At 38.6% G+C, this 13339-nt stretch overlaps 1 protein-coding gene and 1 long non-coding RNA gene across 2 annotated transcripts; both read right to left on the bottom strand.

Annotated features, from left to right (window-relative positions):
• Nucleotides 1-1184: 1184 nt before the first annotated feature.
• Nucleotides 1185-3826, bottom strand: LOC113013907 (uncharacterized). The gene is made up of 4 exons (XM_026155142.1): nt 3658-3826; nt 3272-3550; nt 1757-2086; nt 1185-1234 (listed from the first exon to the last, which is right to left on the bottom strand). Exons 1-4 carry the CDS (start codon nt 3824-3826, stop codon nt 1200-1202), a joined length of 813 nt encoding a protein of 270 aa, XP_026010927.1. The 3' UTR covers nt 1185-1199.
• Nucleotides 3827-7222: 3396 nt separating this feature from the next.
• Nucleotides 7223-8414, bottom strand: LOC113019128 (uncharacterized). The gene is made up of 4 exons (XR_003271952.1): nt 8336-8414; nt 8025-8116; nt 7456-7549; nt 7223-7320 (listed from the first exon to the last, which is right to left on the bottom strand). It is a non-coding gene; the product is annotated as an uncharacterized LOC113019128 (long non-coding RNA).
• Nucleotides 8415-13339: the final 4925 nt, after the last annotated feature.

Genomic DNA, 13339 nt, shown 5'->3' with positions numbered 1-13339 from the left:
TTCTTGTCCCTAATAAACAGCCTCTGTCATTATTAGTGATCATAATTATTATTTTCATGTTTATTATCACTTTTTTTGTGTACTCATGTTTTTTTGTTAATGACTTTGAGCTGAATCCCAGGATGGATAATTAACTTCCGGTCAACCTGAAAAAAAAATGTTAACATTGATTTTAATGATAACCACAAAGCTTCTACAACTACTTTAAATTAATAAAAGTGTATCACGAACTCTGACTCATAGACACAATGATCACCTGCAGGTCACCTGATGTCTGTGATACTAACTTAAACACATTTAAATTAAATATTATTAACTTGGCTTTGTTTAATTCAACAGTGTCAGAGCTGCAGCAGATGTAATCAGTACAGCTGTGTTACAAAAAGCATCAGAATAGTTTAAACTTGATGAAAAACAAACTGTGAAGACAAGAGGAGTCCATAACTCAGCCTGGTTTTCATCCAGGCTGACCCTCATCCGCAAAACCTTTATTAGAAACTTTTAAAAAGGCATTTGCTTTTACATGGTCATCTATTATACATAGCTGTTTCCACTTTAGGGCCACATGCTGCATCTGTGTGGTGCAAAAGTCTTCAGCCACCCTTCATCTCTTTATATGCAGCAAAGACCTGACACAGCACCTGATGATGCATCTGAACCTTCAGCTGAATCTTTTACTGTTCAATGAAGCCTCATCAGAAATGGTCTCAGTGGAAGGGTGGCTGCGAAGAATTAAGGAAGAAAAACAAAGAAAAGGCTGAGGTCCACCAAATGTCAAAAGAACTGGGCTGAAAATCAGTGGGAATGGCTCTGATGACACGATGAATACAAATTTGACATTGTTGGAGATCTTGTTAAAATTGATGAATTATGAACAGAAAAGGACCGTCAGAGTTTGATCCACCATGAAATAACATTTGGAAAACATCTGACTTCTTAGTTGTTATTTATCCACATTGTTTTTATTTTATTTGCTAGATTTCCATTTATGTTTACATGTTTCAGTAGATTACTGCAACTGTTTCCCATTTTCTTAGCAAAATATTAAGAAATGAGGGATGGCTCATGACCTGTGCACAGTACTGTACTTAAAAAGTAAAATATTTAATATCAGAAGAAAAACAACTCACCATTTGACTTTGTGCAGCAATACAACAAGAACAGGAGGAACATGAAAACGAACATTAGTCTAAAGATCATCAGAACAACAAATGAAGTTCAGGATCGAGCATATCTGTTGTAAAAAAAAAAAAAAGGCACATTAACTGCTACCATCTTGAAACTTTTCCTCAGAATGAAAAGTTCTCTACAGTCTTCAACACACCTGAGTGAAATACTTCAGTTTGACATCACTCAGGCCAATCTTTATGTTACATTCAGAATCTAGTTCTAGTCCCGCTCCTTATCCACTGCATTATATTACTGTAAAATGCCATCGTCCTTGTGAACAGAAGCATTTTTAAAGCTGCTATTTTAGTGTTTAGTGTTTATAAGCACAGTGTAAGCACAAAGGGGTGAAATATCAGCTTCCTTTTGTTCTTTGCAAAACTGACACTAACTTTCTCCCTTCACACTCCCACTCAGTGTCTTCTCCAGGATCTCACATCTGATTATTATCTTGACTAGTCTGCATATTTGAGGCCAAATGTGTTGCAATATCTCAAAAACTGTGAATTACTGATCCAGGCATAAAACTGAAAATAAAAAACGTTTCTACATTTTGTCTTTCTATGACACTCACTGATGAAAAGCTCACCATTTTCATCAATGATGAGTGGATCACTGTACTCTGTGTAGTAGACTGGGTGTCCTCTTCCTCCTCTGCACCTGTAGAGTCCTTCCTGTGAGACACTGATTTGTCCTACTGAAGGGAACTGCATCTGCATCTGAACAGCATCTTGTGTGGTCAGAGGTTCAGATGAGTTTACATCTCTGTACCAGTAGAATTTCCATCCAGATGATGAGTTCACTGAGCAGCTAAGGGTCACACTGCCCCCTACTGGAATGTCTCTCACATCAATAGTTATTTGGGCCTTTGGGTGATCTGCTGTTGAGTTTAAACAAAGACAGAAATAAAATAGATATTACACCACACACAGGCCAGGATTACACTACCCTGATGTTATGTGCCTTCATTTTGCATTTTTCTTCTGGTCTTCCTCCTCCAATTACCAAATTGTAACAGTGTGAGTATGTGCAACATAGTGCAATGGCCCAAACTGTTAACACTGATGTCATCGCCTCTCACACACTCATTCCTCTAATACATAGCTGTAATGCCTTTTACATAGTTTCATTTTGATGCTTTTTTCATTTACAGACTGCAACAGTTTACTTTGGCTAGACAACTTCGTCCTGCATCATGAGAAGAAATCAACACTTGCCTTCCTGTAAGAGGAAAAGAAAATCCTGCTCATCTCGCTGTAACTTCCTGCAGATCACATTACACTTTTTTTTACCTTAGTATCAACATTTACACAAGACACACAAACACACGCTCGTTCAGCTGTCTTAGTGAGGACCTTCATTGACATAATGTTTGCCCTAACCCCTTACCCTAACCATAACCATTAAAAATGAATGCCTAACCTTGATCCTTAGCCTAAACCTAACCATAACCTAATTGTAACCCTGACACTAAAACCACATTTTCAGCCTTCAGGTGTGTGTCCTCACAAATGACTGTTGGTCCTCACATGTATAGTAGGATGCAGATTTCGGTCCTCACAATGATAGATAGACAGGAACAGACACACACACTCATTGTCATATCTTAGTGAGGACATCTAATTGAAAAATTGAAGGCCTAATCCTGAACTTTAGCCTAAACCTAACCATAACCTAATTGTAACCCTGACACTAAAACCACATTTTGAGTCTTAGAAATACCTTCAAACTTGCAGGGACGAGCATTTTGTCCCCACAATGGACTCTTGGTCCCCACAAATATAGTAGCATACCAATTTTTTGTCCTTACAAAGATGTCTAAACATGTATACACACACATGCACACACACAAACCAAATCTGCCTCCCTACTTACAAAAAACTTTTTTTTTTAATCATTATTTATATCATTATTGTACTCAGGTTATGGAGCAGCAGGTCAGCATTGCTGTCCCTATACCAGCTGAAAGTTCAGGAGACAAAGTGGTGACAAACTGCCAACAATGAGCTACTATCAGCTGCAGCTCTTTGTCACAATGTAACAATGTAACATCCTTTGTAGACCATTGAATTCATCCTGGGCTCACACAACAAACATGACTTACTTGATGCTGACAATGTGAAGGCTTCACTCCACTCTGTTGAAGAATATGAGTCATCTCTGCGTCGACTCTTACACATGTAGTCTCCACTGCTGGACTCAGAAACTCTGAATGTCACATCATTATTGCGTGTCCACACTTTGAGTGTCCTGGGTCCTCTCCATTTATATTCCCACTCGGTGGTTTCACCTCCTTCCTGCACCTCACATGTCAGAGTGATCGTCTCACCTCTGAATATCTGAGGCCAGTTGGGTTGTTGTTTTACAACAACTTTATTGGAAACTGTTCAAACATATTAACAGTTAAGATAAAAAATAGAAACATGAAATCAACAGAGGAACCTTAGCATCATTTGATAATCATGAGTGAATGTATATTTCATACTAAACTCACAGGTTTTCTCAATGGTGACATCATCACTTCTATCAGTGTAGTAAGCTGGGTTTCCTCTTGTTCCTCTGCAGCTGTAGATTCCTCCTTGAGATACTCTGATATCTCTGTTTTGTTGATCTCTGATTTGAAGTTCAGAGATTCTTTGGGTTCGTCTGAACCACTCATATTTCCATCCATCAGAGCTCTGCACAGAGCAGGTCAGTGTCACACTGCCCCCTACTGATATGATTGTTGTTCCTGCTGTCAGTGTGGCCCTGGGTTTATCTGCTGTTATAAAAATTAAAGAAAAACAGATCCATACATTAAAAAAAAAGAAGCATGTGTTAATGTCATAAAACAGATAAGAGATAAGATAGAACTTTATTAATCCCTCGGGTGGGTTCCTCTGGGAAATTCGACTAAAACCTGCTACTTGCAGGAAAATCTTCAAAATTCTTCTTCATCATATTTTCTGCTCTTTGATTTTTTGCTGTCTTTCTCAACATGGTAACAGAGGCAGGGTGTATATCTCTAAATAAACAGAATATAACTGTTTTTCCATTGTCCTGCCTGACGAAGTGGACATAAAGGACCGGATTGGTTATAATGTAAGCACAATAACACAGAGTTATAAAGATACTTGAAAAACAACCACTTTTTGGCACAACACTGGGATTTGCATATTATTTTGTCACTATTTATCACTGTAAATAAACTCACTGTCTTTATTTGGAAGAGTTTGGGTCTGCTCATTACCTCTGATGTGACAACATTTAAATGTACAGGATCATAAATTTATGCTGTTGGTCACTGAGGACTTACCTAATACAGTTATAGAGACAGTATTACTGTTCTTTGTATAACTGTTGCTCGTCCTGTGACCAGAGCACTGATATTCAACACTGTGACCTGTAATTGTACATTTTAATCTGTGGTTTTTGTAATCACTGTAGCTGATAAATTCTTGACCATCCTTCTTGATTATATATTTCCAGTCAGTGTCTTTTCCTTCATTCATGTCACATTTGAAGACAATGAACTCTCCAATGAAAAAACTGGACCAGCTGGGTTCAATCGTTAGCACAGCATCTAGAATCCAACACAACCACACAGTTAACAATCTGAAACATTGAAACATTTTCTTTAGTCAAGAAGCAACAACATGTTCATAAAAATTATAAATGTGTTGCAAAAATGAGCAAAACCAGAAAGTGCTTAAAACTGATGCAGTAGGCTAAGATGAATCTTTACTAAATGAATAAAAAGAAGTCAATAAAATAAAGTGAAAACTGTTCAGTCACCTTGAGCGTGTCCAGTGCAGAGGAGCGTACAGAGCGCTACAATAAAGACAGAGACTTCAGACATTATCAAACTAAACAAACCTTTGTTAGATAAACTAAACCAGCTCCACTCTGATCTGAGTCAGTGCACTAAAATCTAATCCAGTCTACAAACAACCATGTTGGTAACAAAATATGAGAGTCGTCTGATCACATGACCTGAAATGGTACAAACGACTGATGCTCTGTTCTTCTTACTAAAACATGTTTATGGATCAGTATGAATCAAACAATAGGAGTCAGTGATGTACTCACAGAATAGGCCCAGCTCACAGAGCAAAGTGGCTCCCATCCTCACATCCAGCAGTGACACGTCTGAAAACTTCTACAACTTTCTGTAAAGACAGCGAGTGAAGCAGCAGCACAGCAGATACCAAAGAGCTGTGAAGACCACAAACACTTTTTATAAGTTTTTGCTTCCTTCCTTTTACACAGACAAAGCAACAAGATCTGACCACAACATACTGTCACATGTTTATTGTCTCCTGCTGCTGCAGAGACATGTTAGGCAGATTTTTTATGAGTAGATCACAAGTTAAAGTTAAATGTGAAGTCCTTTATTTTACACCCCAGAAACACAACAAGAACAGAGCTCTGGCTGCACCTTCACATAACATAACATACTCCCTCTTGCCTCAAATACCGGGAACATTTTGGTTCTACAAGTTAATTGTTTATTTCATAATTACTTTGTGTAGTATGAATGCTCATACGGGAGGTTTTTATCAGTAGGAAAAAGTGTAAAAGCTGTGAAAATATAAATAAAAGTCCAAAAACTTTTTCTACTTGCTTGTTTGTGGTGAGCAGCAGATCAAATTGAGTAAGAATTATAAATGGCTTCATGCCACATTCAGGCCAGTGACTCATTTATGCGCTCAGACACGAGCAATACCTCTGTGTTACATGCACACATTTCTGCATCTCTGCCATTCAAAGACACTTTGTACATAGTTTATTTTATGTAATATTCAATACTGAACTGTATATTTAGTCTTTTTCAAGAAGAAATTTTTTATTCAGTGTTTTCATAAAAACCTTGTTTTTATGCATTCACTGCTAATAGGGAGAACGTATGAGGTTTAAAGCCTGGAAAAGTTTGAAACCTTTTATTCTCCACAATGGAAAATGGCTAAAAAATAAAAATGCGTATCACATTATCTTCTAATTTTATAAATCCTGCATTCAGCTTTGTAGTCTCCAACATCAGTGAAATGTAGTCAGATGCTGCTCATTTTATGTGTTCACTTGTTACTTTTTCTGACACGCTTGCATTTAAATGCGGCTCCCCGTCTCTCTGCATACCTGGCCTGTACCACCGTCTTCAGAACGTCTGCCCTTCTTTCACATAATGGTGTGATCTCAGTCTTTGCATGTGATTGGCCGATTGTGTGCCCATAAAAATGAAGTTCCACCTCTTCCTGCATGTATTCTCTGCAGGACTGAAGACTCAGCTCCCATACACCGACGGGCCAGACACATGAAGCCACTGTGGATGACTGTGTTTTTTTGGGATAGACTAGAACATCTTACCAGAGTTATTGGAAAGGTTTTATCATGGCTGAGATTCTACCTGTCCAGGTGATCTCAGACTGTTAGTTTTAAAAATGATCTCTCTCAGACCTGTGCTGTGAGGCATGGGGGAATAAATACAACAGAAAAACACTGGATAAGAAGGTTCAACATTCAGAGAGTTATTTTATTGTAGACAGAACACATGCCTCCATAAACACAGATTAGGAGAGATGGCTATCGTATAACAATATGGTGACCAAATGAAAACACGAGAGTCACTACAAAGTAATGGAGCAGTCTGGTTGCAGCTATAAATATGTTTGGTTTTTTTTCTACTGACTGAAAGAAGCAGAAAAAAATTTTCTTCACACAATTGTATTTTAAAAATTGAAAGTCTTTTCAAAATAAAGTACTTAGATGCCATGTCCAAAGCACTGTAATGCAAAGTTTTCAAAGCTTGAAAGTGATTTGCATCTATTATTAGCACTTTGATTTTATTATTACAAATATTACAATATTTAATGTCATATTGCATAGGTTCTTTTTCCCACCCATAGTTACAATATTATGACCAAAACCTTAGGGGGGAAAATGAGGACAAGATCTACTGTTTTAATTACACTCTTAAAGTAAGTAAAAGTTTAATTTACTTAATAACTTAGGTTAGAATCTACATCAGCTGTTATGAACTACACAAGTATAGGGTGAATAAATTTGCTGAGGAACGCAACAATCTTTAAATAATCTGTTTCCATCCATCAGCTCTACAAACCACTATAACCACTAATGTTGCAGTAAAACGACATTGGCACTTCTGCTCTCAGCATCCTGTAAAGAGAGGAAAAAAACCTTTTCACTGATTGTTTGTTTGTTCTTTTACTAAATTACTTTTCACAAAATGTTTGGTATGTTTCGAATTAAGGTTAGCATGATATATGCTCCCTGTACGGAGGCCTCTCGTACCCGTGTTCTCAGTGGTCTTCAACTGAGGTTGAAATACACGTTTATATTTAAGTTGGACATCAGTCACCCCTTGATCTCTCAGGATTGTTTCCAACTAAAAGAAAAATACAATCAAAGAAAAGAATTGTTTGACATACTCTCCAAATTTAGCACACAGCTTCATACCTCTCTGTGTAACATTAAGATAACTATAATAATTAAACCATTTTTAAATCATCAGTTGGACTTTGAGGAGATACTTAAGTGTTGAATTTAAATATTTTTATTTAGTTTCTATTACTTTCAAAAACAAATGCACACAGACCATAATGTATTATGTATAAAAATAGAATTGACAGTCTTGCTAGACAGCGAGACCTCAGGGATGAGTTCATGATGTCATAAATAACAAAGTGCTTCACTGAAAATATTACTCTTATTATATTTTTGACTCTACTCAAGACTTTTTGCATACTGGTATTATTTTTTTCCGTAGGTAGTTTTTGGTTGATGTTCTGTTTACTGTAATTTTATGAACTCTTGCAGTATAACCAGTTTCACCTGGTGGACCCTTGAAGCTATGTTTGTACCTTCTGTAGGAATAGGCTGGAAGTAGTAGAGTCAGTGAGATCCACATCAGACTGCACCTTCATCTTTATGACCATCTTCTTTAGCTTGAGACCTGCAGAATACAAACACAGAAAAATAATCTCAGCCATTATTTCGACTGTCTTGATGAATGCTCTTACATCTAGGAAAGGAAGAAGAAAGTTGTTTTGGTTCATCTGAGCGTTGTGTTGATTGCGATCCTTATTATGAATATTATTATTTTTCTATCCGAGTTTTGACATCACACTTTTTCCAAGAAATGATTTATTGCTTTTGTATTTCAGGAACTTACCGCCTTCACAGATAAATGTTGCTTTCTGGTTACAGTCAGCTGGTACCCAGCGTCCCGTCTGTGATCCTTCCACAGAAACACAGTTTCCACTATAACTTCCGCCTCTTTTCCAGTACCTAAAGGAGGTCTTTGTTCCATCTGACCAGTACCAGGAATCTTTAAACAGACCGAACCACACTTCGTTTGTAACTGCAGCAATCGCTAAATTTTCCTGTGCTGTAAGCACACATGCCAGATCAGTGTGTTTCTGCCTGCACAGATCTTGACTGTTTGGCCAGGTTTGTCCCTGTGTGTAAACCACATACTTCTTGCTGCCATCCTGCTGAACTAAAAACATACAAGGAGAGAGGAATAAAAGGAAGTTAGACATCTTTTTTCTTCCAAGAAAAGTAGAAATCAGGTAAGATTTTTAGAGCCAGATTTACATTTAGGAGGGCCAAAGTGTGGCTAAATGCCTTAAACCATTGTAATTGTGTATTGATTCATATATATGCACACATTTAAAAGAATCACACCTGGGCTATCATTTTGTGTGCTACCCAGCTAATGATTTTTCTTTCTTTGTTTTAGATATAAGAAATATAAATTCATATTTATCTTCACCATTAAATAATTCACATCAAAATCCTGAAGGTTTTATTTCAACTTAATCACTGTATGTAATTGCATCAGTTTACATTTGCTTTAAAGATCACTGTGTCATTTACTCACTTTCATAACACACATAAGCCATGGCAAATCCACATGGAGCGTCATTCCAGAGGCCGTTATCATTCATCTGTCCACATGCCTCAACCCCTCCATAGTTGTTTGGTTCACCAGGGGTCCACTGGGTGAAGCTCGTTACACCGCTGCCATCAGACCAAAGCCACCTGTTGGTCTGTCCATTGTAAAGTCCAATCCATGACGATGTCACGTCCAGTGTGTTGATCAGCTGGTTTTCATCATCCATGTTATTTATGGTTGCTAAGTCGGTGTACTTTAATCTGCAGAAGCTCTGAGCCTCATACCAGGTCAGGGATTTATTGATGAAGTGATACTGCTGAAGCACTTAAAAAAACCCAGCAGATTAGCCTTTCTTTCTTCAATTAAAAACAGACAAACTGCATCACCAACGAGCATTAACTTTCTCATGCATAAATACACATCTGATTACTCAAGTTAAACCTACCAACCAAAAATATATTTTGTTTCCCATCTCATAATTGTTTTATTCTAAAATACATTTTTTTCAGTGAGTTTGTTCCAATGAATAATCTGTCTCGTGAAATCAAGAAACATGAAATAAGGAATTTAAGAAACAAGCTGGTTTTAAGAGATGAAAAAAGTCTGCAAATTTAAAATATTAATTGGTTGGCAAATCTGATAAACACGTCAAGGTCTCAGGAATATTCAGTCAGAAACAGATCTGCAATAAATGCTGGCCAAGAATTCAGTTCAGATACTGTATGGCTCGAAACCCAACCGTGTCCTCTTGGCTTGAAAAACAAAAACAAAACAAAAAACTGTTTTTATAGTGTAGCAACCGTATTAATTAACTTGCCTATTAGTGACCTGGTGACGACTTGGTAGACCCGCACTATCCGGTATTTGAGTCTGATGTTATTAGCCATGCCTGGGCCCAAACTCCGCTGCAAAGGTCAAATGATCGCTGCAGCATTGCTGACAGTTCTAAAACTGTCTAAAATTGTTAATTTGTAATAAACTGGTCAGTGTGGCTGCTCTGCCAGGTGTAACAATTAAGTTTGATTGTTAATTAAGTGTAACATCCAGGCATCCATGAAAACGGAATTTATGACATTTAACGGAGTTAGAAGTTAGCAGGGAGTTAGCTCGCTAGCTTCTATCTAAATATAATATACCATGTTCTGACTGAGAGATTTATTAAACAAATTAAAATGTACAGCTCTGCTATCACTTCCAACATAAATGATGGCAGGAAAGTAAAAAGCAGCGACGTTTGTAGGGTTACTGAAGTTGGGCAAGCTGGTATATAATGATGTGCTACGTGATCGCTAGCGCGACAAGCTATTGTGTAGTTACATCGTAAGGGTTTAAAAACTGAGCTTTAAAATGATTAGCAGTAATAAAAACTGTGAGAAGCCGACAGTGATCACTGACTGTTATTAGGGGCTTGTTGAGATTAAATCGAACAAGATACAAAGCATTAAAATATGTTGAAAACACAACACTCTTATTAAATGAGAATAATTAGGGCCCAGAAACAGGATTCATCACGTTATCACTTAAAGACTGGATACTGGTCATGGAGGCTAACAAGGGCTGCCCAAAGAACATCTGGATTAAGACATACGGCTTCAAAACGTTTTGGTGCTTTACAACAAACCTTCTCAGTCGCCGTTGTCATTGGCAAGCAGTAGCCGCATAGACACCAGTAATTTTCCCTCACTCTCTCGTCCTCGTGTGACGGATTGTTTTCATCTTCATCTAAACTAAGTGCAGTTGACTATTTTCATTCGCTCTCTCGGGTTGCTCTGGTTCAAACTGGAAAGGTTACCGAGAGTGCATTGAGAAGTAAATAACAATGGCAGCCTACTGGTAAATCGGTTTTATGTCAAATGTGCTTAAAAGGAAATCATTTGGCGTATTTTAATAACACATATGTGTTATTGAAAGCACAGTACATATTTTAGCGCAAGAATGTCTTAATAGCTGGGATTCCCTTTAAAGATGGGAACCACCAACCCAGTCTGCCAATCAAGGGGTACTGCCCCTGATTCCCACGCAACACTGTAGAGGAGTGTCAACCAAGACAGCCCCACAACATCCAGAGCATTAAGGAACTTGGGGCGGAACTCATCCACCCCAGGGGATCTGCAACCAAGAAGTTGCTTAACTACTTCAGTGACCTCGCCCCCAGAGATTGGTGGGCCATCCCCTTCATCCCCAGACTCTGCTTCCTCCACGGAAGATGTGTCAGTGGCATTAAGGAGGTCCTTGAAGTATTCCTTCCAGCGCCCGAAAATTTTCTCAGTCAAAGTCAGCAGCACTCCACCTGCAAAATACACAGTGCAGGTAGAGCACCGCTTTCCCCTCCTGAGTTGCCTGACTATTTGCCAGAATCTCTTTGAGGCAGTACGAAAGTCTTTTTCCATGGCCTCTCCAAACTCCTCCCACACACGAGTGTGGAACAGGCCAGACTCGTTCCTGGTGGGTGCTCCGCCAGTGCCCCGCCAGTGCCCACTCCGGGTCAGGGACGAGTTCCTGTCCCAAGTGGAGGAGTTTAAGTACCTCTGGGTCTTGTTCACAAGTGACGGGAGAAGGGGGTGGGAGATCGACAGTGATGCGGACACTGTACCAGTCTGTTGTGGTGAAGACAGGGCTGAGTGTAAAGATGAAACTCTCAATTTATCAGTCGATCTACGTCCCTACCCTCACCTGTGGTCACAAGGTGTGAGTAGTGACCAAAAGAACAAGATCGCGGATGCAAGCAGTGGAAATGGGTTTCCTCCAAAGGGTGGCTTGCATCTCCCTTAGAGATAGGGTAAGAAGTTCGACCTTTCAGGAGGGGCCCAGAGTAGAGCCGCTGCTCCTTCACATCGAAAGGAGCCAGTTGAGGTGGTTCGGGCACTTGACAAGGATGCCTCCTAGGCGCCTCCTGGATGAGGTGTTCCGGACATATCCCACAGGTAGGAGGCCCCGGGGCAGACCCAGGACACGCTGGAGAGATTATATCTCTCGGCTTGCCTGGGAACGCCTGGGTGTTCCCCCGGACAAGCTGGAGGAGGTGGTTGGGGAGAGGGAGGTCTGGGCTTCTCTGCTTGGGCTGCTGCCCCCACAACCTGGTCCCGGACAAGAAGAACAAAATGGATGGCTGGATGGATGGATGAAAAAAACTAAACAAAACACTGATTGAGCTACTGCAGTGCATGCTTGTTTACCTGTTATATTGGACCCTGCTAAAAGCAGTGCAGGTCTGGTGGTGGTCATCAAATGCATTATGAAAATTCCTGCAAACCAAAGAAGAATGACTAGCACTCATCTACTGAATATTGCCATATTCAGTTGATGATATATCCAAACTGAATGTATAAATATATCATCTTTTTTGTTATTTTCTATGAAGTTACAGAAAGAGTAAAAAGAGTAACAATTGTTTTACACATGTATGATAATTAATTAATTTAAAACTGAACACATATCTTGACATATAGTCTTTGAATCACCTAACTAAATTCCTAAGTAATTCATTATTCAATGATGCAGTAGGTAGTAAACATGAATAAAAACAAGAATTGTTCATATCTAATGTATTGTAAAATGGAAAGTTACAAAAATCCTAACTTTGACATAATAATTTACCATCCTTTTTTTCTTCTTCTTCTTTCTTCCCCATTTGTACAGGACGTCTAAATCTTTCTATAACGATTACACACAATAACTCTCCTTTGATGTCGATGACACCAATTAACTGAGCAAGCTTAACATTTCCTATAAATTGTTTTATACTGTTTTTTTATTTAGGCTTGCAAAAACCTTGGTGTTAGATTTGTTATAAATGCAGAGAATCATATCACATTTGGTCTCTTGACATGTCTTTTTAATGGGGGGAGTTTAGAGTTCTCTAAATACTGTTTTCAAATCTTGGCTCGTGGGAGTTGGCATTTATCAATAGTTGGTCCACGACCCTGTCAGGGACACTTCCAATAGGGCTTAAAATCTGGGACACTCCACCAATTCTTCTCAGAATCGAAGAAGCTTCTCAGATGATAGATGAAACATCGTCAAAAAACTTAAAGAAGTCCAGACTCTTTCCAAACTCCTTAGATTGCGCTGTACTCTGTCATAACACAGTTAAACTCTATTATTCTTGTGGAGTTTCAATGACACTGTGGGAATTGTATGTAAAATGATGCAAATGAGTCACTGGATGAAAAGATCTCTCTGACTGTGATAGAAATTGCTTCTTAAAACTCTGAAAAGATGAAGTTTGCAAAATTTCAGTGTTTATAGACCAAGCTCACTGTTTGTTTCAAACGTTTG

This window comes from Astatotilapia calliptera, chromosome 3 (assembly GCF_900246225.1).
Source record: "Astatotilapia calliptera chromosome 3, fAstCal1.2, whole genome shotgun sequence".
In the NCBI taxonomy this organism is placed as follows: Eukaryota; Metazoa; Chordata; class Actinopteri; order Cichliformes; family Cichlidae; genus Astatotilapia; species Astatotilapia calliptera.
Note: the sequence above shows the minus strand (reverse complement) of the source record. Positions and strands in the feature narration are given on the sequence as shown.